Consider the following 26546-nt stretch of genomic DNA (forward strand, 5'->3'; position numbering starts at 1 on the left):
AAAAATCAGAATAACATAGAATCATAGAGTTAAAAAAACAAATCAGTTTTCTAAATGAACAAATAAATATCTATCATGGGCTTGATATTTTACATTTAAAAGAACATAACCCACTTATATTATTAACCTAATAATATTACATAACATATAAGGTACACTTTAAAAACCTAGTTTGTACTGAAATTTTCTTTTTGGTATAAATAATTGTGTGACCTATACAAAAACCATGCCTCATCAAATATTTAATTTTTCCTATAAACCATTTCTTCAAAAATATAGTATAAAACCATAGATTTTTAGAGCAGGAATATTTTAGGGTATATTCATTAGATCATCTATCATTATTTTACAGATGAAAAAACAGAGACCTAAAAGACCTAAGTAATTTATGCTATTACTTTATTATTCAGTGACAGAAGTAGGACCAGTGTTCAGACCCCAGGTTAACGCAGATTATTATACTTTACCATTCCATTTGGAGCACAATTTATGTATGTATTTTTAAATGATAACTTTAATACATACAAAATGGATTTTAAAACATCAAACACCACTGTAAATGACACATGCACATGAGAATAAACGAGTGCATACACAATGCATTCCATGATAGACTTTCTAAATTTGCACAAGCTCACAACACACTGTTCTTAACTCACGAAGTTTAAAGATGACTGTATTCCAAGGGTTTGTAAAATATGAACATTTCTTACCTGGCAGCGAGGGTTGATAAAAGACATTAAAAACTTGAGCTATGATTAGACATCAGATTTCTCTGGCACTGAAAACTGTCCTATACTGGTAGTTTCAGGGGTCTGGCATTTTTAATGAAAGGTAGGCCAGAGACTTGAGAGCTATCATCTAACATACATGATTCTGGCACCCAGTATATATCACCCATCATATATGACTTTACCCACATGGTAGCACTCAGCTGACTGCAGGTGATTATCACCTAAATCTTCTTATTGGTCAGTCATGGTTCTATTTTTCCTCATTGTACCTGAAATTCCTACCATTATAGTTACTTTAAGTTAGAAAGCTCAGGCGGGAAAACAACTTCAGAAATTGGCATGTTACTCCATCCCAAGTAACAAAAAGGGTACTGTCAGCTCTAGTCCATTTTTGGACTATTACTTTTGAGCTACTGAAGTGCATTGGGGGAGGAGGAAGGTTGAAGATCTTCACATGAGAAAGCTATTGATGAGAAAGGACTCCTCTTTTTAAACTGCCCCCACTTCTCCAACACCAACATCCATACTCAGCCAATTAACTCAGATGTCATTATACTTTGAAAAAATATATGATACTTTCTTATATTTCATAATACTGATAATCCACACTAGGGTGTTTTTATCCCGCCTCATGAAAAGGAACAGGGCCTAACATTCTGATGGTCAAGTCCCTTTAAAAACACCCACCCTGATGCATAACATCTCTTAAAGATTTAACCATCTTTATGAAGTTCCTTTGCCCTTTTAAATAGAAGCTGACATCTTGACAGTTTTAATAGGTATCCAGGAGAGAACAAGAAAGGTGGAGAAAAATGCTCACTCCAGTTGATCTTTTCTTTCTAAATACTAAGGCATATAAAAGAAACAATCAGTGACAGAAACTTTAAATGAAACAAAGGACAGCAACTTTTCACAGCTCTTAACTACCAAAAAATCCTACAAAACAGCATCAGTGTTATTACATGCAACAAAAAAGGTAGCAAATTTGGTTGTGACAACTTGAAATGGCTGTACCTTAATCTTGCAAGAATGGCGACTCTTTTTTTAAATAAATATTTTAGACTTCACATTAGTAATACTCACTTGTTTACATCAAAACCAAAATTGTTAATAATTCTATGTATCAGTTTCTTCACAATTTTATCCCATAATTTTAGAAGAGCAGACTGATTCTCTGGGCAAACATCAATAAAGAATATTCTGTGATCCAGAAATCTTTCAAATGAAGAAGAACACATCCTCCTAAGAGAAACTCCTGAGAGAAACTCACTGAAGGACTACAGAATGGATTCATTCCTCATATGCAATGACTTTCAGTCCCAAAGGGAAGAAAGACTGAGAAATAGAGGAATGAAAATACCATTTTCATTTCTCAAGTTTAGATCACGCTTCAAGAGTATATTTGTGCTCTAGAATTTTTCACCTGTATAGAGAATAAATAAGTAGATCCTTTTTCCAAAGTTGGTTAATAGTAAGTAAAGAGGGCTTCAGTGGTCACATCTTTACCTCCTTGAAACCCCACCCGCCTGCTTTCAAAAGTAATGTTTACAATAAGACAGATTAGATTAGAAAGCAAAGTTACTCACCATGGAGGAATCACTGCTTCCACTCCCGATCGGAGCTCCCTCAGCACAGGTTGGGAGGTGGGTAGAAAGTTGACTAGCCCTGCCCCCATCTATGACATCACAATCTACCTCATAAAAGGTAGTGAAAGTGCTCTGAACTCCTGTCTGATTTCCGAGAGATACAGAAAAGAGAGAGTGAGAGAGAGAGCAAGAGAAAAAATAAAACGTACCCTATTGGGAAGGGATTAGGGAGGTGGAAGAGGGAGTGGGTAATCAATCAGGAGAAAGAGGCATATGAAGGAATTAGGTGCTGAAAGAGATGGGTGGGCCTCTGTGATATTAAGTAGCCCGGCCATTAGGATTCCTCATTGGTTCTCCTGAACATGTAAGTGGACCACCTGGGAGAAGGAGGATGAAGAAGCACCCTGCCTTGTCAGGCATTGTAGGGGACAACCGTAATGTGTTCAAAGGGGAAGAATCCCCTACTTAAAGCATTGAAGATCACCAAGAGAGAAAGCAAGGGCGGAAGCTCTTAAAGCCTGGAACGATACATGGGGAATCTCAGATGGCTTTCTTGGAAGTTCCATTGCCCTGCTGTGTGACCTTCGTCAAGCCTTTGGGCCTCTATACATCCAGACAGTAATGATACTAAAGGGATACTTACCTCTTTCATTGGAATCACTGAAGAACTAAGGCATTCATTGTTTCTAAAACTGCAATTCTTTCTATTCTTGCTTTTTGCACTCATGGGAGGATTGTATGACAAGAACAATTTAAAAGATAAGCCAATAATCAATGCCTATTTCTACCTTTAAAATGATAGCTCTTAAAGTGTTATCTCTGACATAAAATATTTCTGACAGTCTTGACTAAGATTTTCCCTGTATACTATCAAACTAGAAGAAAAAATCAAACAGCAAGATTTCCACAATCATAAGGTGCTCTGCTCTGCTGCTCTCAGAGGTCAGATTTAAGTGATTCAGAGATGCTAAGTGACCAAATATTTTTGTCACATGAAATTCTACTATAGTGCTACAGTTGTAGCTTTGTTTAACCTCTAAGTCCATTTTTTAAAATCATCTAAGATGGAAAATAATGTGGAGAGAACTAAGTATTTTTTCAAATGAAGATTTAGAAGCTTAAAATATGAACTACTCAAAGTTGTCAATTGGGTATTATGACAAAGCAAATGGGAGGGGCAATATTGGAGAACAGGCTGGTCCAGAAACCATCCACATAGCAGTCATCTCTCTCTCTCCATAAAATATATTTACTAAAATATTTTAGTAAAAGATTCAAAATAATAGCTTGCAATTCATAGAATAATAAAGAGGGAAAGCCTACATAGCTATTTCTCTATGCAGATAAATAAAATTCCCAATTTGGAATTATGTTCTTATGTTTTGAGACAATATACTTCTATTTCTAGTTCTGTCATTCTTAGCTCATTAAATGCATAAGTGTATTAGGTAATCACAATTTAAAATTAAGCAAAATTGACAGATTAGGGAGTATTTTGAAACAGAGAAGCTACTAAATTCAAACTGATAACATATTTGGCAACATTACTCTCATATTTTACTTCAAAATGAATGTTAAAGACATTTAAAGAATATCCTACAGAATTAAAGACAATAGAAAAGAAAAAAATATCTGCCTTAAGAGAACAATTTTTTCCTATATTTGACTATTTCCGTACTTCTTAGAAGGAACAGTAATACTCTGTATATATTTTCCTTATTCTATTTCCATTTTCAATAATTACAAGTCTAAATTCAAATTCTATAATCAACAGTTTTTGTTGCATGAGATTTCCCACCTAATGGCTCTATAAAATCTTATTGTCTTCCAGTTTTTACATATTGGATCATTGACTAGTTGGCTTATCCTTGCTTTTTTAATACTTTATAACAATCCCATTTTGTTTTAGAAATTAGGCATTTCTTGATTTTACCATTGTACAGAATTCATTTATCATTATTTATCAATTTCAAAAAGATTATTATGTATTAGAACCTTACTTGTATCATAAAATCTTTTGTACAAAATTTAAAGCTCATTATTTAAAAAATAATGGTGCACTTGCCCATTCTTCCAATAAATACCTTGCGATTTTTTACTATCTATCAAAAAAGGCACACTTCTCCCTATATTAAGATATTAAACTAAATATGAAATTAAGTACTTTTAAAATATTAAAACACACTGGAATTGGGTTATAATCTATTGTTATTCCTTATTAATTATCTGTTGTTTATTTTGAAATGAAGCATGACTTCAGGAACCCAATGCAAAACTAGGCTGCATCAAAAGGATGCAGAGTGGTGAACTGTGCTGACATTTTAGTATGATTGAGCGTAATGTCTTTAGTTATATTAGTTAAAATAACCAAGCTGTCTTTGACATGAAATGCAATGCCAGGATCGGGTAATTCCCTAATTTCCTACTATTCTTTGGATTTAGCGTCTTGACGCTATTTAAGAAAACTAAGTCTTATGGCAACTATAAATTTGATGCATACTTTTTATGGCATTACAAAAATGGATTAGTTAGCCCCTCAAGAAAAGATTGAAGTAATTGTAAGATTTCAGTCAAGAGACCCCATTACTGGGGTCATGATTATAATTTTACTCTAGCAAGAGAAATGTAGGATTGGCTCAAATTTTTCTTTGCTGAAAAAAAAGTTTTTAGTTTACTTCTTAGTGAAAAGGATTGAGAAAAGTCAAGTGGAATAATCTGTACACTCTAAAAGAATGACCTACATACAGATGTATTTACCAAGTAATTCACCACGGAAGTCATAATCAGACAGTTGGCATGCAATTTCACCAAAATACTATTGAAGAGAAATGGCAAATGAGAATCCAATTTTAATGGCAACAGATTTGAATCAGGAGTTCTCAGATAAAAAGATTATGTTTATGATCCTGTCTCATATACAGACCCTTAAGCTTAAAAGAGTATGTGATTCTTAGAAGATGATATTGATTGGAATTTCTCAGGATATTATTCTGTCTCAGTTGCAAAATAGATTTGCAAAAGAAAATTGGTGAAAGGGGTCAAGAAACAAGTTGTGCAGATTTGACAGAACATCTAGCCAGAGTTCCAGGAAGTCGAGTTCATTATCAGCAAGGCATCTTCACAGATGAAGGTGTTTGGAATAAAGCAATCAGGTAAGATATAGTATTAATAATGAGAGCAAGGGTTAAAGTCTAAATTAAGAAAGCTGGCATTCAAGAAAATAGGATTACTGTAAAGTATTTGAAATACATTTATTATTCAGAAGAAAAAGGACTGTTCAAAATAGAGTAAGACAATGTGTTCTGAAGCAGTAAAAGATTATTTGAACTAAGAAGACTCCACATTGCCCATTCTGAAGCCATTCTTATTTATAAGATACATGGGCCATAACATGGCCCATATATTTTTTTTCCTCAGGACTGTGATCAAAGCCATATTATATAAATCATTTACATTAAGCTGAAGAAAGCATTTGACAAAATAATCTGTAAGGTTTGAATATAGATGATAATAAGTTAAACACACTTTTATTTGCAGAATATAGTAAACCAGAAACACAATGAATGCACAGAGGTACCCATTAACACACACCCTGCTCTTCTAGCTGAGAATACAGAACAGTAAGATGAAAAAAATAAATGATAAACAATAGACTACACAACCTAATAAAAGCATGATGGATAGAAAAAAATTATCCTTTTCAGGAAGATTTACTATTAGAGACAAAGGACTTTACCCTAATCCAACTGTTTAGCACTATGCCTTTTATGTAATTGGAATGCAATACAAATGTTGAATTCAATGAATCAGAAAATATGCTAATGTGAACAAGAAATAAGTACAATTCTTTGAAATTTTAATCATTAGTCATTAGAAATTAGAAAAACATGGAAACACTGATCTTTTTCTAGAAAAATATTGTCAAAATTTTATAAAACTCAGTACAAAACAAAAAATACTATTTGTTTTCCTATCAGGGTCTCTTTATCTCTTTTAGTTTTTATTATCTGAGGTAAAGAAAAATTGTGCAAAATCAATAATGAAATCCCCAGATAATATTTAGTATAAGGTTTTAAAATTCATCTTTTTAAATTTATTTTTATATCAATTTGCTCATTATCTTCTTTTTCTGCAACTTCCTTTAGTCTAGGAACAAAAAAAAATCATAATTGATTCATGTAACCAATTAAAAATAATGTATTTCTTGTCTACCATTGACACATCTAAGTGTATATAGGAAAACCAGAAAGCAAGAACTGAATTACAAATACTGTTTCTAAATAAAGGTATTCACTCAACACTTTAGATTCCCATGATTTGGCTCAATTGAAGGAAACGGGTATATCTGGATTTGCTTTCACATGTCCAAAACTAGCTTAAAATGGGAGGAGGTACCTCCTAAGGCACTACTATAGTCATAATTATTTGAAACACATGACTAGATAAACATATTAGAATAAAATTAGATGATTATCACATATAAATAATATCTCATAATTAGAATAATGTCTCATTGGAAAATACTATAAACCAGTACTTCTTAAATAGGGTTGCAAGTGTTTTATAGTTTTTAGGTAACTCCCATGTGTCTAATTGCCAGGTTTTCACAAAATATCATTTATTGGCTGCCAAATAATTCTCAGAATATTAACTGAAATCTAAGGCATCAATTGCTGATAGATTAAGGTGTGCATTATTTGCCTTCCTTCTTTTAATCAGAAGCTTTTCAAAACATTGAAAAAAAAACACTTCTAAAACCCGAAGGAATGAAAGTCCACTGGCTGAATGACAGGTAATGGCATTGACATTTCTGAGGCAGAAATATCTGAGGCAAAAATATCTTCTTAAAGCCACTAACCTTTCTACTCTTACAAGTAATAATGCCCTCAAACTAAAGTAAAAACTCTTCAGCCCATACGTTCAGGTGATGCAATTCAATCAATCCATTGAGTAGATCCAAGTTAGGTCAATTAAAATGTTTCTCCAGTTAAGGTAAAAAGAATTATTTGCTTGGTTCATGTCCCAGTTCTTCCAAAAGAGAATCTATTTTCTTATTTTTTGGAACAAGAGTATAGAATATAAAGCCCTTTTCTATGCATACAACAGTTCAGTAAGATAGTCAACTAGTTTAATTCCACCGGTGAATAACTGATTTTTTCAATTAATAGAATGGAACATATTGATAAGTGTATGGTCATCATCATAGGGTATTTAACTAAAAGCCACACTTTGTTATAGAGCAGAATAGCATCCTCTCTTACAAAAGACTATCTGAATTCAGGGAGATACCTAAACAGGTGTGGTGCAACAAACAAAAAGCTTGCTATGATGACTAATACCTAAGGAGATTTTTACTTTGCTCATAAAATGTCTTATTTTCCATTTCTTCTAAAAATAATGCCCTGAGTTTGTTAAATGTCACTTTTATAACACTGGGAGATTAAATTTGCACTGAAAAACCACTTAAGGGTTATTTTCTATGAAGGTTTGCATAAATTGGATTGTGCAAAAATCAATGATGTACACTGATACAAATGTAACTAAGGAAGACTTGATGCAGGAATCAGAATTTACATGGTTATAATTTTACTGTCATAACAGATTGGGGGTAGGTTTTTGGGAGAAAGATGGAATTATGCAATAATCCATTTTACTAGCAAAATGTGTGCCATTCAGCAAATGATAAATAACTATTTGATGTTCTTATGGACACAGAATATCTCCACTACCCCTCTATCCAATTTATAATCTGAACTTTGTTTTTATCTTACTCTCTTTAGATTTGGACTACTCTCCCTAGATTAGGAAAAGTCCTTTAACCTAACTACTTGGCCTACCCTCTGTAAGGTCTGGATAAAATCTTTGGAACTGCTGCAAATCCCCTAAACACATACCCTTTTGCTCAAATGAGGCACAAAAATGCATTCCAAACCCAAATTGAAATAGCTAGAAATTTAGGTATTTTCCATTACCACTACACTGTGATCAGTAGACATGATAAAAAAAATTGACAATAAACAGAATCAGAAGATATAAAAAGAAGACTCTCAAAAGAATTGCTTAAGGTACAGATCTAGACAATTAGGTGCAATGCTTATTTCAATGACTTTCATCCCATTACAAAATATGCTTTTTTTAAATGAGGAAAAACAGAACTTTTCAGATAGAATGCAATTCTCATCTCAACAAACCACAAGTTTTACAAATATATGTAAATATATATTATCTATGAAATTATGCAAATGAATCCCACATTTTCTTTTCCCTGCATTGTATTAGATCAAACATGTCACAGTTTTCCATCATTTGTTTGGTTCTTCATTATTGCTTGTTCAGGGGATAGGGAGTAAATGTCAAATCAAGTTTATCTGTTGAGTATATATATGTGCAGATTCTAATACATATCTCTGATTACATGCCAGTGTTAGGTAAGATTGATCGGAATATTATCAGTTTCAGTATTTTATGAATGTTTTCTATTTATCATCATAAATGTTCATGTTGATTTTAACTGATTTGAATTTTTTTAATGATGTGAAACACAGGCAGTAAGAATGACCATAATTGACCCATAATTCTCCAATTTTCTCTTTACCAATTCAAATCCTACCAATGTCACAAATTATACTTGCTCACCTTGTCAAACTTCTCTCCATAACTCAATTGAAAGGGATTCAGATTTGGAAAGGAGAGATTTAAAAGGCAAAGAACAAAAGTGCACATTAGGGTGAGTTATTCAATCCCTCAGGAATAGGTTTGGGCTCCACTCAGCTTGAGGATTTAGGAAACTAATGTTCCTCATTTGCAACTGTGTTTCTATATTTTGTTAGTATAAAAAGGCATGCTTTAGCAATAAATTCTATTTAATTTCTAGCATTTTCTTGTGGAGTCAGCTCTACATTATATAAATATCCCTCCAACTCTGACCTGGAACATCAAATTCCTGTCTAGAGCAGGGTTATTGCTCTTGTGTCCTGGCTTCATTTTTGTAAGGGGCCTCTTATTGGAATGGAATGTAAAAAGTGGAATTTTTAAAATTTTATCAGGATGCTTGATGTTCAGCATTCTATATCCTAAAATCCTACATTAGTGTTTCTAATCTTGTTCAAAATAATGAACAAAGGATAAATCTTTGGGTAGCTAAAGATAATTGAGGGTTTGGGAATGGATTTTATTTCTTCAGTATCATGTGTATGTCTTTTTAAATTTAAAAGAACCCATTAAATCCTCTGAATCTTAGTGAACAAAAATTAATTAAAAACATGACAATCAAATATTCAGATAATTTCCATATTACATCTTTGGAACTTATCTGGATTCAAAACATATACACATACTGAAAAAGTTTGGCTCAACTTTTTTTCCCCATGGTGAATATAATGCTGTTATATTTAATAGCTATTACCTGCACTAAACAAATTTATGATATGCTATGATTAAGTTTCTCTTTCCTTTGTTTTCTTTTCTTCCCTCTTTTATGTCTCTTCCTCCTCCCTTCCCCTCTTTCTCTCTCTTTTTCTTCTTTTCTCCTTTCAACATTTCTTTTCCCAAACTGCATGTAAATTGGCTTAAGAGATTTAATAAGCAAACACTTAACTAAGCAAACAAAACCAGTCTATAGACTCAGAGACTGTTTAATCTTCTGGACTTTACTGTCTTCTACTTTCACTTTAATATTTCTATAACTTTACTTATTTTTAAATTATTTTTTCTTTTTCCATTACCCCCTTAACAACTAAATTCAGCTGAATTGGATACCAAATGCATCTTCTACTTTGAGATTTAATAAGAATGGCACCATTTGGCTGTTGAGAAAGGTTTAAGACAATGAGTTTAACAAATTGGTTGCCCGCCAGAAAATTAACGGTGCTTAGACAGCAGTTGTGTGAATGAGCATATGCCAAAATAACATCCGAAATTTCTTTATTTCTTTAGTTCCCTATCATGACTCATGAAGAGCATTTGTACCCATTGTCCCCCATAACCTATTGAGTTTTCTGAGTCACCTCTCACATGAGAGGAAGATACAACAGAAGAGGCCTTTCCCAGTTCCTACACATATAGTCACATAAAACACCACTTGCTGACATAGTATATAATTGTGCACATGTGCATTTTTAACATGTTGATCATGCCAGCACAAGACTGTATAAAATGTCTCTGAGTTTTGAAATCCAAATCATTTTTCTTGACAAAATGGAAATAATCTACCCAAATCTCTTCTGTTTTAGGAGAAACTTTGACTTCTAACAAACATATTTTGCTGGGGGCTTTCCTATATTTCAGAGAAGAAACCACAGCTTTGAATCCCATGTATATAAACATAGGAGAAAAGGAAGGAAAACTTGAATATTTCTCCTTTTTTATTGTGCATTATATACTATAGTTGCTTCTCCTTAAATATATAGCAACCTTATCATGTCACACAACAAAATTAATGGGGTCCAAAGCATGGGTGTACTTTCTTGGCAAAATCATTGAAAGTTTTAGTGTATGGGATCTCACATTCTTGATGCTTTAAACTTTGAAGGCAGCCATTTGTGGCTGTTTTGCAAAATAAACATATTGACTTTTTTCTCCATTAGCCATCAGTGAAGGAGGATGAAGAATAGGGAGGAGGCAGAAGTGGCAAAGATAGCAGACTACAGATGCAGGTATGGCACCAAATAGCAATCAAGCTGGAAAAAAAATCATGAGGAGGCCAAGAGTGGCCCATAATTGAGCAATAAATAGCAAACCTTTATAATGCATTGGACTCAGAATTATTATGAAGTTGTATAGCATTCCTCTAAAAGAAGCCTTCTCCCATGCAAGGATTTATGTTCTTTGCCAGTAAGACTCAAAGAAGGAAACAGACTTCTTGATGGTGTTCTCAATCTCAAACACCTCTGCAAACGCCAACAGTGCAAGTGATAAAAGCCAGTGATGGTTTGGACTACATCTCAATGAGGAAAAGACAATGAGAATGAAGCTCTGGAGGCAGTGATGAATAATGGGTACTGAGAGGATGATGGACAGCAACTCTGCCAGTAAAATATTGTCCAGATGAAGTTGTGGAGTCTGAGATCCACAAAGATGCTCTGCGCATCCATGTAAATACTAAGATTTGGAAAGTGACAAATGAAAGCACACAAGGCAAGCTAAACAAAAAGCACTCAGTTCTATGGAAGCTATATACAAATGGACATGAAAGCTGAATGGTATGGGAAACTATACCATTGAGGCTGAAGATAAGAAAGGAAGCAAGGGAGATGCAATGTTTTGATCATTTCTTGGCAGAGAGAATCTTGGTAATTACCAACTTGGCAGAAAGAACACATTGCAAGACAGATTGCACTTGGTTGTTGAAGAATGTTTAAGCAGGATCATTTGGGAAATGCAAAGAGGTGACTATGCTTTGGAAAGAGGCACAAAATAGCCAATTTATCAGGCTCTAGGTGGGATTGCATGGACCAGGCTTTCCAGATGGTATTTCCATGCAAGCCAGGTCAGCTCTTTTCCCAGCTGTGATTTCTGCAAGCCAAGCAATATAGGAACTAAAACCTTGGGATTCAAGAATGATTTTTCCACATATTTTTATCAAATGTTTAAATTGATGAATTTTTTAAAATGGCTTGTGGAGAAATTGAGTTTCATGACCAGTGTGATTTTCACAAAGCATTTCCTATGTTGATAATGTTATGCTCCTGGTAATGCCACATTTAAAAAGGCAGCATCATGGTTGACTGGGAAAAGAACTAAAGGTGGGAGAGCCACACTTCAGAATTGCAAATAGTTTATGATAATAATAGTTTATGATAATTTGATGGCAACTTTTTTTGAAAGAGTAGGACTGGGTGAGGAGGAAGAAGCCAAGATGAAGAACCTCAACACATACATTTGAAAATCTTGCCAAGAAATCACGATCCTTCTATTCATTGAACTTCTTATTTCTTTGCCTTTGATTGAATGAACCAGATACTTATATTTTCATGAAAAAGGAAACACTGGAGTGATTAAGTAAAAAAAAAATATATATATATATATATAATTGTTAGTGTTTGACAACTATGTTAGTTTTTGGCAACAGCACATCAACCTTTATTAAATTCAAACATTCTGGCTTTTAAGGGTTACTGGTAACCTAGTATGCATTGGAACCTGATGAATGAATTTCCATTGTTTTCATCATCTCTAACATGTGAACACAATCCACATATAGAGAGGCTTTCTCCTGAACAGAGTATTAAAATTACTAGGACTAACAAAAGGATGTGCACTCACAATGAGTAAATATACAAAAGCCTCAAATAATTACAATAGTCACAGCTTGGCAATCAGTTTCCAGACTATGAAATTAGTTTCCTTGTGAAGAATGGAGATTTTACAAGGCTAGTATAAACAGTGGGTAATTGGAAAATCAAATTGCTCTTTGTGAGTTATTGTGAGGTCTGGAATAATGGTGATAATGTTTATTTTTAAACTACCTCCCTATGAATCACTGTAGTTTGGTGGTTTTAGCAGTACTGTTGCCAAGAATTCTTGCCTTGAAGTACAACAGTGGGAACTAAATTGTGAAGCCCCAGTCCCAGCTTACCCCTGATACAATGAGCTCTCCTCCCAGATTCTGTACTTCTGCCTTCACCTTGCTGCAGATATTAAGCTGGTGGCAGTACAAGGCAATTCGTTGAAGGTAGGCTAATAAATCCTGCTTACATGCTGAATCAGGACACTATAAAACATTTAAAAAAGTGATCTCAGTTAGTAAGTACTCTTCAGTTTCTAAGACTTGCTATAGAAAAGCTGTGAGAAGAGAAGGTTTCAGTGTCATATACCTTAATTACATCCATTTAACATATTTCTATAGTATTTTAGGAAGGCTGCAGCCAACAGTTTAGAATAGTTAGCTCTACTTTAATAAACTTCTATGAAAAGAATATTGAAGGTCTTCCAGAAAGTCTGATGGGGATTTCTGTACATTTTTTTTTTTTGAGTATTTCACTAGTTGTCTTTAAAACTGTTAAGAAAGCTAAATATTTCACAGGGCTTTTTTTCTCCTAGTAGCTTATCCAACGTTCACGATGTGCAAACTTATTTTAATACAGACAACCAAAGCAACACATGCTAGAAGGAAATCACTCTGTGTGGCGATCTCTCTGCCATAGGAGCAGGTAGGGTTTTACTTCAATTAGTTGGGGAAAAATCACTAGTCTCTTTTGGCTTTCTAACAAATGTATCATTCACTAAAGAAAGTCTCTTACACTTCTTGGATTTTCACATTCATCAAAAATTTAAGCAACATGATAAACTTCCTTTGAACAAAAAAAAAAAAAGAAAGAAAAATCATGACCACTGTAGGAGAAACAGATGTGAGAAATAGAATGAAATTTTATGCCAACTGAAATTAACTTGTGGGACTGAACAACAGACCCAGGACTCCGACTGTGCTAGAGCCAACTGTGACTGGGATTTTGAATTTTCTTTTGACTAAAATAGTAGATGTCCATCAAATACACTGAGCCTAGATGAATACTTCCACAGACATCGACATGGCTTCTGAAATTATTTCTGAGACTTCAATGCCAATGGCTAACTAGTAATTAAAGTATATTCCTATTGCTATCAAAAGTTCAGCTCAAGATTCCCCAGGCCATTCCACTGTTCTGACTCAACCTGGCACTTGTAAAAAATACATAATCATCAGATTGTTGGTGAAACACTATAAGAAGTAAGTATCTACAGGCCAGAATGAAGTATCTTCTTTAGAATAAGAGTATGAGAAAAAGATGCCAGCTGTTTTCTTCAAGCTCAAGAAAAGGAAATTTTTCATTAGTGCTCTAAAGCCAATGGCTTTGACATAAGCATTCATTCAGTAAATGACAAAGAAGTCTCTTTTTATACATAACACAATCATGGTATTTCTTCTCAGTAAATGCACGTATCAAGAAAGAATCTCACAGAGACTGTTTTTAGCTTTCTACAAGTATTTAATACTGTAATATTTACCCTACTCCAGAGACCCATATACTGAGAGGAATTAACTTTAAAATGATATCTCCCTGGAGGACTGAAAAATCTTTCAATACAAAAACCTTGCAGCAAATTAAATGGGAAGTTCTATCTCAATGGAATGGTAATTAAAAATGCAACAGTCCGTAAAAAGTTTATATTGTGTGCATATCTCAAATCTTCATAAAAATATTTTCAGGCAAAATAGAGGCAACAAATCCACTTCTCAGTGATTCTCATTCTACTCTATTATTGAAGCTGAAGCATTTAAAACACAAATAAAAGCCTGATGAACAAGAAAAATAATTCTTACATCATGAAAATATGAGCAGAATTTGAGAAATGACCCATTTAGATAAAATATTGAAAAAAATTGTAAGTTTTTTCACCACTGATGGCAATAAGAATGTCACAAATAGAGGGTTATATTTACTTCCTCTGTTTATTTTAAAGTCATCATTAAATAACATTTTAATTTTTTGTCACAACCCCAATAGACATCTAGAATTCTGGAATTGGTGTGTGTATGTTTGTGTTGTTTTTCAGATATAAAAACTGTGTTGGGCTATACTTCAACTTGAAAAATTGTTAAAAATAAGTCCAAAAATGTAAAATGGAAAACAAGAATTGCAATAAGAAATTTTAACTCAATTAGCCTAAACATAATGAGCAATAGCTTTAGCCACTGAGATTCAGAATATAATGGAAAAGCCATCCAAACTTCATCCACTTCAACTCCCAGAAAGAAGTCTGTCCTAATAAAACTCTTTTTCAGAACCACCCACATACTTATCTCCTCACTCTATTTATCCCAACAATTGCAGGGGAAAAGAGGTGGCATTCTTTTTTGATTGGTGCATTTTTGTTTGTTTGCATGCATGCTATTTTCAAGTAAGTTCATTGTTTCTCTTCTCTTCTAAATGAACTTTCTGGGACACATATAGAACTCTATGGAAAGAATCTCTTCTTATGTGCAAACTTCAGGAAGCCTGGCAGTGATATTACCCTGAAACTAGCAATTTAGTAATGGTTTGGTCCTCAAACCCTACAAATTTGGGAGGGTCTCAAATCATGATAATACTTAATGAATTATCTTAGTTTAAGATAATTAGCTTATTAGCTAATTAGCTTATTTTAAATATAATCTTAATAGTTTAATAATGTAGTTTCCTTAACATATTCTAGATTCTAGGATGTTAAAGATTGTATTTAGAGGACATGCTTAATATTAAGGAATGAAGGAGGAAAACTACAATAATCAACCCCCAAATAATAGAAGACTAGGGCCACCCTTGGAGGAGGAAGAAAACCTGACTCTTTTAACGTCTCCAGAGAGCATCGCTGTGTGTGGTCTAGTAAGCAAATTAATGCTTATATTGTCTCCACATAAATAATAGTTCATATAATATTTATATTTCAGAATCTTATATTTTATGACATCTCCCTTTTAAAATGGTTAAAACTGTAAGCCACTGTTACTTAAAGAAATAAGGATCAGTTATCTGGAAAAGTCTATTGCCAAAAGTACCCTTACTAAAATGAAACATTATTGCAACAAGACATATTTACAACAGGATATTAGAGTTCCAGTTCAAGCCAAATAAAATATGAAGTGTGGAAAGGAAATCGACTCAAACATTCAAGGTAAGATTAAAAAGTATTTTAATCTGTATCTTAGTTTGGTCTGAAAGCAGAAAAGATACTTTAAGAATATTTCATGTATTTGTGATGGCTCTGAGTCTGGATGAAAATGCAGCTGAAATCTGGAGGTTCTTGATTATGGGGATTAATCCCATTTACACTAGAGAATAAATTATCATAAATTATGAAGAGCATCATTACAGTGAGATCAATATTAACTAATAAGATATATTTGTTTTTTCTCCCTATCCAATGTGTTTGAATTTCTGAATAAGGATGGTTCTCTAGGGCTATGTTTCTCAGTTGTGAGTGCTCTTCTTTCTCAAGGAATTTCAGTCATAGACCTTAAGAGTCCCTCCTGAACTGAACCGACCTCCTCCATCAGCTCAGTCTCAGCAGAGTTAGAGGCTAGTTTACAAAATGTCAGTGATTCTCTACAATTCATTCTTCAGAGGTGTTTTATAGGATATATAAAACCCATTACAGAACCCAAGCGCTAATTAATTTGATTCCACTGTTCCCTCTTATATTACCTGATCAGCCACAGCACGGGCTAATTTGTCCATTCGAGATCCTGCTTCAGCAATTTTCTTGGCAGCATTAATGACATCAGATGTATTTTTCAATGGCCCTTTGCCTCTGAAACAATATATACAACATAATTAGAAATCTATTTTATGAACAGAAATAGACAAACCAACCATATTGTCTTACCAGGACTGTGATTTTGTATTTGGCCCTGGTCATGTTAGAAGAATTTTGAATATTTTCTTGAGTCATTTCAATTTCCATGTTAATGACCCACTTTACTTTCTCCTATTTTGATGTGTATATTCACATTTAATTCTTTACACTAATTTACCTATTTTTAAATAGTGTTTATTGAAAAGGGTGATCACCACAAGGCAAAAGAAATGTAATATTGAAATGCTTACCATGTGCCTATGCTGTTATAGGCACTACCTCGTATAACAACCCTTTAGGTATCATCATTCCCTTCTTAGAAAAAGAGAAGAATAGACTAAAAACCATGGACTAATCTAAGTTCAGACAAGTCATAAGTGACAATTTCTAAATTTAAATGAGTCTAGCTAAAATAAATGCCTTTCCAGGGCATTCATACCACGTCCAACTCTATTACATTTTTAAGTTTATTTACTTTGACACTTTGGGAAGCAACTGTCTCTTGTACGTAATGGGGAACTGTTGGGCCAGAATTTCAGAATTCTCTTCAGCTCTTACTCTCGCCGGTGGTATGCTTCCAGTACTGCTTTATGAGGGAACAGACAAAACACTATGACAGTAGATGTCTTTATGCTTCCAAACCATCGTGCCAATATTTTCACATTAAGTTTTCAATTATGTGAACTGTTTAATATTATATGTTTTTAAATACTTATTATAATGGGAATCTATGCTGCATCAGACATCTTTAAATAAATATAGCATATAACTTGTCCTTATATTTTCTTGGGAGATAAATAACAGGTTAAATACATTTATCTTTTTTTTTTTTTAAGCATTGCTACTTAGCCTGGTCTCTCTAGGTGAATCTAAAAAATCAATACTATTTTTTAAGGCTACAAAATTACATTCTTACAGTTAGGAATGTGATGAAATGTGGACAAGAACTACTTAGAAGTGATTTATTTAGAACACATAAGGTCATATAGAGTGATCAATGATTGCCACTGTTAAATAATAATGTGGAAGATAATAAAATGGAAGATTTAAAATGGCTTCAGAAAATTAATGTAAATGAAGGGCATTTTGTTCACTTTCCCTCCTAATTTCTGTTCTGCATTACATTAGTAGCTACAATTTAAATATATTGTGTTCATGTCAAAGCTTAAACACACACATAGGGAAATTTAAGACAAGATATTTTATTTTGCTATGATTATATTAACTCTTCCACAAGGACAGCAATATTTTTCAGTTGCTATTTCAATATTTAAATATGGACAGAGAGTTCACATCTAAATTTTATGTTGTGTGGATGAGATAAAGATTCTGTGATAATCTGGCTTCCATTCTCTAACACTATTTTTTATTTATCTCTAAAGAAACTATTCCATGTTTTTGTTTTACATTTTAAAAGAAATTTTAGATGCAGAATCTGTTGACGTTTAATAATGTTTTCATTATTACATATTTCTCTGTAACTTTCAGATCCTAGAAGAGCTCTTTATTTTGCAGTTTGCCTCTGACACATTTGTCATTGCTTTTTGCCTTCATCTTAAACTGTTTGCAAAGAGCTGCCCTCTGCTTGAACTTTTGTTACTAACAATCATGCGTGTTTGTTTATGTCAAGAATTTCCAAGGGTTTGGGGGAAACTTGGGAAATCTTAGATGATAACTTTCAATAGTTGATTGATTCTGACAAAATGTACTAAGTTAGAAAGAACATTTATGGAGAAATGAATTTGCTAGAAGCTCAAGCTCCCATCTCGTAGCCAAAATTATGATTAGTAGTATGTCTACTGCAATTACACTAGAGATTCATAGACTCACTAGAAGATTATTATTAAAGAACTTTAGGGTTCACAATGTAGACTAAATCCAAATTATCAGAGTCACAAACTGGTAATAAGGGTGTATTTCCCAAAACTAGAGAACTAAATAAAAGTTTTGAGAACATTAAATATTTCCTCTTTTTCTACTTGAGAAAACTGAAATACAAGGAAGAAAACTAAGTGATAAGCCCAGGATGGCAACACAGAGAGATTGATACTCCAAGAGAAAATTAAGATTGAAATCTCTGTGCTCTGAATCACAATTTTGCATATATGTATGTGTGTATGGGATTTCATTCTTACAAGAACAGCTAAAATAGTGATCTCAGACAAAAACAAAGAGTTAATGTCTTAACTACAGACATTAACATGCAAGAAATAATGAAAACCATATCTCACTCAAAATCTTAAAAGACTAGGAAGAAACTAATAAAATTCAAAAAGAGATAAATCATTTAAAAATAATAAAACACTGGAAATAAAGAAATCTAATACTATCAAAAAAGAAAGCAAAACCAATGTAGAAAATATACTTAGATTGCTATTAGGAAAAACAGGAGAAAAATACTCGTGTAAAAAAGAGTGAAATAATTCTAGAAAATAGAGAATTAAAAGTATCATAACAGTACGCTTCTTAAATACATGTAAATAAACTTGAGAGCTGGATAAAATAACTTTCTAGGAAAATACAATTTACCAACACTAACCAGAAAAAAAGATATTGAAAAACTCAGTCTGATTTCCATGGAAGAAATAAATAAAACTATCAGAAAGAAAACTGATCCAAAAAAAATCAGTAAATCCAGATGATTTCTCAGAGAAATTCACTAACCTTTAAAAAAGATAAGCCCAAAGCTATTTAAACTTTTCTAGAATATAGAGAAAGAAGAAAGACTTCAAAAAATATTCATTAAATAATATAATACTGATGTTATCAGAAGCAGCTAATATAACCTAATATTAACCAGCTAATATTTATGAATTTTTATTTAGCCCTGACTGGTGTGGCTCAGTGGATTAAGCGCAGGCCTGCAAACCAAAGGGTTGCAGGCTCAATTCCCAATCAGAGCACTTGCCTGGGTTTCACACCAGGTCCCCAGTTGCGGGAGCATGAGAGGCAACCACACACTGATGTTTCTCTCTCTTTCTCCTTCCTTCCCTCTAAAAATAAATAAAATCTTTAAAAAGAATTATTATTTACATAATAAAACTTTTTAAATGAAGAAAAAGGAGAAAAAGAAAGGGCAAAGAAGGAAGTGGCATTGGAGTGGTGACATAGATATGTTCATGCTCAAAAGAACTGATTGCCAAATTTTCAGGAATTTGGTGAGTCAGTTGACATAGTGGTAGCTTGAAATCTGCCAAGATGGAAGTACTTATTCCATGGAAATAAGCAAATGTTATGTAAGTGAGGGCTTTTCACACCACTACAAAAGTCAGGTAGTAGTTACACTCAGTTAAAAGAGAGGGCATTGTGATCCTGAAGAGGTATGTGCACAGCTTCTGGGACTGGGTGATGGTAAGATCACATTACAACACTGTTTAAGGTGTATGTTTATTTTATGTACTTTTTTCTAGGTATATATATTTCATAATTTAAATAATATTTATTCATTTATTTTTCTGTTAATCTGATGAATATAAAATTTTTCAATTTTCCTTTCTGTGATGACAGAGGAGGCCAAGTTGATTTTATTGTTTATTGACAATTATTATTAAACATTCATATATCCTTTTCTGAGTTTTTTATGCAAGTCCTTTGCACAATTTTCTATTGACTTGTTTGTTTTTACCTAAATTGTGTGTTTATTTTCTTAAATATTCTGGATTCTAATCTTTTATTAGTTCATGCTGCAATATTGCAGATTACTTCTTATAAGTTTAGCCTGTATGTTTACTTTTTATTAAAGATTTTTTGACCTTGGCCCAAGGATGTACTTACCAATTTTAAAGACAGTGTAAGAGGGAGAGAGAAAGAGAAAGGAACATTGATTGGTCGCCTCCAATATGCATCCAGACTGGGAACAGTAACCACAACCTTGGTATACGCCCTGACAGGAGATCTAAACCACAACACTTTGGTTTTTGGGATGATTCTCCAAACAACTGAGCCGCTCAACCAGGGCTTATTACAGTGTTTTAAAAATATAAATTTTAATTTTATTGTAGTCAAACGTATCAATCTTTTCTTTTAGAGTTTGTGCTTTTCACTTACCCTTTTAAGAATTTTTTCCTTACTGGAGGTGTTAGCTAATGCTATGGTGGTAGCAATAATTATTTATACACACACACACACACACACACACACACGTACATATGTATATAAACACATCAAACTTACACAATATTATATGTCAGGGAAGCTGGCAAAAAAGAAAAAGTTCATCCTCGCACCAAGATCATAAAAATATTCTCCCATTTTATTATAAAATGTAAAAGTTTCATATTTATATATTAAATTGACATGCAGTTTATTTTTTGTATATAAGGTGAGATAGTAACTACATGAGTTTATTTTTCCATAACATTAACCAATGTTACTGAGCCATATATTGAAAAATGAATTCTTTCTTCCAGTCTTTTTTATATTTAAATTTTATATATTTTATTTTTAAATTCTTCATGAGTAAATGTATTACTTTAAAAAGGTAATTATAAACCCATACATATATGGTCAATTAATTTATAACAAAGCACCCAAGAATATCTGAGGGGGATACAACAGTCTCTTAAATAAATGGTATCAGGGAAACTAGACAGCTGCATGTGATACATTGAAACCTCTATTTTACACCATACACAAGTATACTCTCCAAATGGATCAAAGACTTTAACATAAGACCTGAAATCATAAAACTCCAAGAGGAAAGCACAGGCAGCAAGCTCCTTGGCACTGGCCTTGGTGATTATTTTTTGGGGGTTGACACCAATAGCAAAGGCAACAAAAGCAAAAATAAACAAGTGGGATGACATCAAACTAAAAAGCTTCTGCATGACAAAGAATAATGTCAAAGTTGAAAGGCAACCTGTTGAACTGGAGGAAATATTTATAAATCATGATTCTGATAAAGGGTTAATATCCAAAATATATAAAGAACTGTTACAGTCCAATAGTGAAAAAGTAAATAAACCATTTTAAAACTGGGCAAAAGACTTTAATAGACAGTTTTCCAAAGAAGACACACAGATACATGTACATGTCAACAGACACGACGAGATGCCCAACATCACTAATCATCAGGAACATAAATATCAAAACCACAGTGAGGTATCACCTTACACCTGTTAGAATGGCTATTTTCTTTCTTTTTTTTTTTATCAGTAAAGCACAGTATATTTTCTCCAGTTAAATTTTTTAATGGTTTTGTTCCAATACCAGGTTTAAAAAATTGCATGTTAATCACTTCACATTACCTTTAAGTCACTGGAGGTGGTTTTTGTATTTATTTATTTATTTATTTATTTATTTATTTATTTATATTGTTTTTCAAGTACAGTTTTCTGCCCTTCCCCCCACCTCTCCCCACGACCACAGCCCTCCCTGCCTCCCTCCCCATTTCCACCCGCCTTGTTATTGTCCATGTGTCCTTTATAATTGTTCCTGTAAACCCTTCTCCCTTTTCCCCCTTTATTCCCTCCCTTCTCCCTTCTGATCACTGTCAGCCTGATCTCAATTTCAATGTCTTTGCCTATATTTTGCTTGCTTGTTTGTTTTGTTGATTAGGTTCCTGTTAATGGTGAGATCATACGGTATTTGTCTTTCACTGCCTGGCTTATTTCACTTAGCATAATGCTCTCAGTTCCATCCATGCTGTCACAAAGGGTAGGAGCTCCTTCTTTCTTTCTGCTGCATAGAATTCCATTGTGTAAATGTACCATAGTTTTTTGATCCATTCATTTATTGATGGGCATTTCAGTTGCTTCCAACACTTGGCTATTGTAAACTGTGCTGCTATGAACATTGGGGTGCATAGGTTCTTTTGGATTGGTGTTTCAGGGTTCTTAGGATATAATCCTAGCAGTGGAATTGCCGAGTCAAAAGGCATTTCCATTTTTAGTTTTCTGAGGAAATTCCATACTGTTTTCCATAGTAGTTGCACAAGTCTGCAATCCCACCAACAGTGCACTAGGGTTCCCTTTTCTCCATACCCTCTTCAACATTTGCTGTTTGTTGCTTTGTTTATGATGATAGAATGGCTATTTTCAAAAAGACAAGAAATAACAAGAGTTGGCAAGGATAGAAAAAAGGGACCCCTGCTATTGGTGGGAATGTAAGTTGATGCAGCCACTATAAATGATAGTATGGAGTAGCTCAGTGGATTGAGTGCAGACCTGCGAACCAAAGCGTTGCCAGTTTGATTCCCAATCAGGGCACATGCCTGGGATGCAGGCCATATCCCCAGTATGTGGTGTGCTAGAGGCAACCACATATTGATGTTTCACTCTCTCTTTCTCCCTCCCTTCCCCATCTCTCTAAAATAAATAAATAAAATCTTAAAAAAAGTAAAAAACAAAAGATAGTATGGAGGTTCCTCAAAAATTAAAAATAGAACTATCATAAAATCAGCAGTTCCACTTCTTGCTATTTATCTGAAGAACATGAAAACATTTACTAAAAAATTTATCTGCACCCTCATGTTCACTGCAGCATTATTTATAATAATCAAGTTAGAGAAACAACTTAAATGCCCATCAATGAATAAAAAGATAAAGAAAATACATACACATATACACAAAATAGAATATTATACAGCCATAAAAATGAGATTTGCCATTTGTGACAACATAGGTAAATACTGAGGGCATAATGCTAAGAAAAATTAGACAGAGAAACGCCCCCCCCCAAAAAAAAAACCCTTGAGCTTCTGGATATAGAGAACAGATTGACTGTTATCCAAGGTAAAAGGTGTTGGTTAAATGAGAAAAGGGAGTCAAAAGTAAAAATTCCCAGGTATAAAATAAATAAGTCAGGAGGATATAATAATTTTAAACATTGCAAAGAGAATAGATCTTAAAATCTTTTATCACAAGAATAAATTTTTATATTATATATGGTGATGGATATTAACTAGACTTTCTAGAGTAATCATCTCACAATATATACAAATATTGAATAAAAATAAAATATAAATGTGAAAACAGCATTATAATTACATAAAAAATACAAGAAAAATTGTTGAGTGCCAAATAGAAGTTTCCAGACATTTATCAGCATTTAAAGCAATGTTCATCCACTTATTGCCTAATAAGGCTGAATTCAGAAAATTCCTTAAATTATCTCAAAAATCCTAAATATCTAACATATGTTTCTGAGCATCATGCAAGATGTTTCTAAGGAAGTTTCAAGGCCCAGATTTCATGAGTACAGATTCAGTGACATGATACACTTTCCCCACGTATGAACAGAAGAGAGAAAAGGGACAGAAAAGATAGCTGGGTCATTTTGTGGGGTGGAGAATCAAAATTGCTCATTTCCTTCTGTTTATGTGCCAGGTTGTGTAGCTGCCCTTCTAGTTGTTGGGTAATAACCAGTATCCTTAAGAAAGGACCCTGAATTCAGCTTATATGATAAGCATTTTCTTTTAATGTTATTGTGTAGGCTGGAGTAAAATTTAAAACTCCTTTAGACATCAGAGTGTCTACAGCAGTGCTGTCCAAGAGAATTTTTGTAATGATGGACATGTTCTGTAATTCTGCATTGCCCAATATAGTATCCCCTAGTCATATGGACTATAGAACATTTAAAATATGGCTCATGGGAATAAGAAACTCAGTATAATTTTATTCAAGTTTTTCTATTTTCTAACTTTGCATTTTGAAGTATTTATATATTCCTAGGAATTTGCAAATGTATAAATATAGGGATGCCCAATGCACCATTAATCCAGCATACCCCGGTGTTAACAAATTACATAATAAAATCAGGAAATGAATGCTGATAAAAATTCATGGAGATTATTCAGATTTCAGTGTTTATCCATGCATTTGTGTGTATGTGTGTGTAAGTTATAGGCAATTATATCACATGTGTAACTTCATGTCACTACTATCACAGTTGAGGCATAGAACACAAGGTTCTCTTGAACCAGTTTTATATAACCCACCCATCCCTAATGGTAATCATCCCTAGATGGCCCCTAGATGGTAATCACTAATTCTTTTCTCCATCTCTGTAATATTTTTTTTTCATTTCAAGAATGTATGTCAATAGAATAATGCAGTAGGCACTGATATTTTTTACTCAGCAGAGTTTCCTTGCAATTCATCCAAGTTGCTGCAAGTATTTATTGCTAAGTAGTAGTCTATTATATAGATGAACCACAGTTATTTTAACAATTTACCCAAATAAAGGACATTTGGATAATTTCCAGTTTTAGGCTATTACAAATAAACTAGCATAAATATTTGTATACAGTTTTTTTAGTGGTTGGAAGTTCTCATTTCTCTGGGATAAATGCCCAAGTATGAAATTACTGGACCATATTATAAATCCATTTCTAGTTCTAAAAGGAACTGTCAATTTTGTAATTTTATTCCATCATAAAAATGTTTTAAAAATCTGGAGCTAGCATTACAGTCAATTGGTGGAAGACTGAAAGCTTCTCTTCCCTATGATCAGGAAGACAACAAAGATGCCACTTTGCTACTTCTATTCAACATACTCCTGGAAGTCATAGCCAGGACAATTAAGCAAGGGAAAGAAATAAAAAGCATCCATATGAGCAAGGAAGAAGTAAATGATCTTTGTTTACCCACAATATGACTTAGATATAGAAACCCTAAGCTTTCTACCAAAAATTAGAATAAATGAATCAAGCAGTTATAGAATACAAAATCAACACACAAACATCAGTTGCATTTCTCTACACAAAGAACTCTCTAGCCCTGACTGGTGTGGCTCAGAGGATTGAGTGCCAGCCTGTGAACCAAAGGGTCACTGGTTCGACTACCAGTCAGGGCACATGCTTGGGTTGCATGCCAGGTCCCTGGTAGGGGGTGCATGAGAGGAAACCATGCATTGATGTTTCTCTTCCTCCCTTTCTCCTGTCCTCCCCTTCACTCGAAAAATAAACAAATAAAAGCTTTTTTTTTAAAAAAGAAAGAACTATCTAAAAGAGACATTAAAAAAGCAATCCCATTTGTAATTACATGAAAAAGTACTTAGTAATAAACTTAACCAAGGAGGCAAAAGATGTATATGCTAAAAACTACAAAACATTTCTGAAATAAGTGCACAGATATATGTGAAGTTACCCAATGTTCATAGACAGAAGACAATATTGTTAAGATGTTAACACTATCCAAAGCAATATCTTATGTTATTCTTATCAGGGTCTCAGTATGTTTTTTTCCCAAATAGAAAAACCTATCCTAAAATTTTTTTGGATTCTCAAGGCACCCCAAATAGTCAAAATAATCTTGGAAAAGAACATAGTTGGGGGCCACACATTCCTTGACTTCAAGATTCACTATAAAGCTACAGTAATTAAAAGAGTGTAGTAATGGCATTAAGAAAGACCTATAAATCAATAGAACAGAATAGAGAGCCCAGAAATAAACCCTCATAAACATGGTAAAATTGTTTTCAATGATAGTCAACAGAAAAAGGACAGTGTTTTCAACAAATGATGTTGGGAAAGCTAGATATCCACATGTATAAGGATGAAATGGGATTCATTTTATACCACATACAAAATTTAACTTGAAATGCATAAAAGGCTCTTCATATAAGACCTATAAAACTATAAACTATAAAAATCTTGCAATAAAATATATAGGAAATACTTCATGACATTGGATTTGGCAATGATGTCTTAGATGTGACACCAAGAGCACAGGACAAAAAGAAAAAGACAAATCTATCAATTTTTAAAAAATGGTATGCATCAGACAAAACAAAACAAAAGAAAACATACAATCAACAGGAAAAAAGGCAACCCACAGAACTGGAAAAAAAGATTTGCAAATCATATACCTGACAAGGAGTTAATGTTCAGAGTATACAAAAGCTCCTAAAATTCAACACTAAAACTTAATCAACTTTATTAAAAAATAAGCAAAGGACTTGAATAGACACTTTT

General features: G+C 33.3%; 1 protein-coding gene across 4 annotated transcripts in view; it reads right to left on the reverse strand.

Annotated features, from left to right (window-relative positions):
* CTNNA2 (catenin alpha 2) overlaps positions 1–26546 on the reverse strand; it is a 1104880-nt gene that overhangs the window by 25117 nt on the left and 1053217 nt on the right. For 2 of the 4 annotated variants that reach the window (XM_045827749.1, XM_045827750.1), the window contains exons 16-18: positions 16483–16588; positions 12897–13031; positions 2321–2464 (exon numbers count right to left, since the gene is read on the reverse strand). In XM_045827749.1, the coding sequence (XP_045683705.1) occupies positions 2321–2464; positions 12897–13031; positions 16483–16588 (385 nt within the window). The remainder of the gene's footprint in view (positions 1–2320; positions 2465–12896; positions 13032–16482; positions 16589–26546) is intronic. The other 2 variants (XM_045827747.1, XM_045827748.1) reach the window with 1 other exon arrangement.

The sequence above is a fragment of the Phyllostomus hastatus genome, unplaced genomic scaffold (assembly GCF_019186645.2).
Source record: "Phyllostomus hastatus isolate PE091 unplaced genomic scaffold, TTU_PhHast_1.1 phas_scaffold_78, whole genome shotgun sequence".
Lineage (NCBI taxonomy): Eukaryota > Metazoa > Chordata > Mammalia > Chiroptera > Phyllostomidae > Phyllostomus > Phyllostomus hastatus.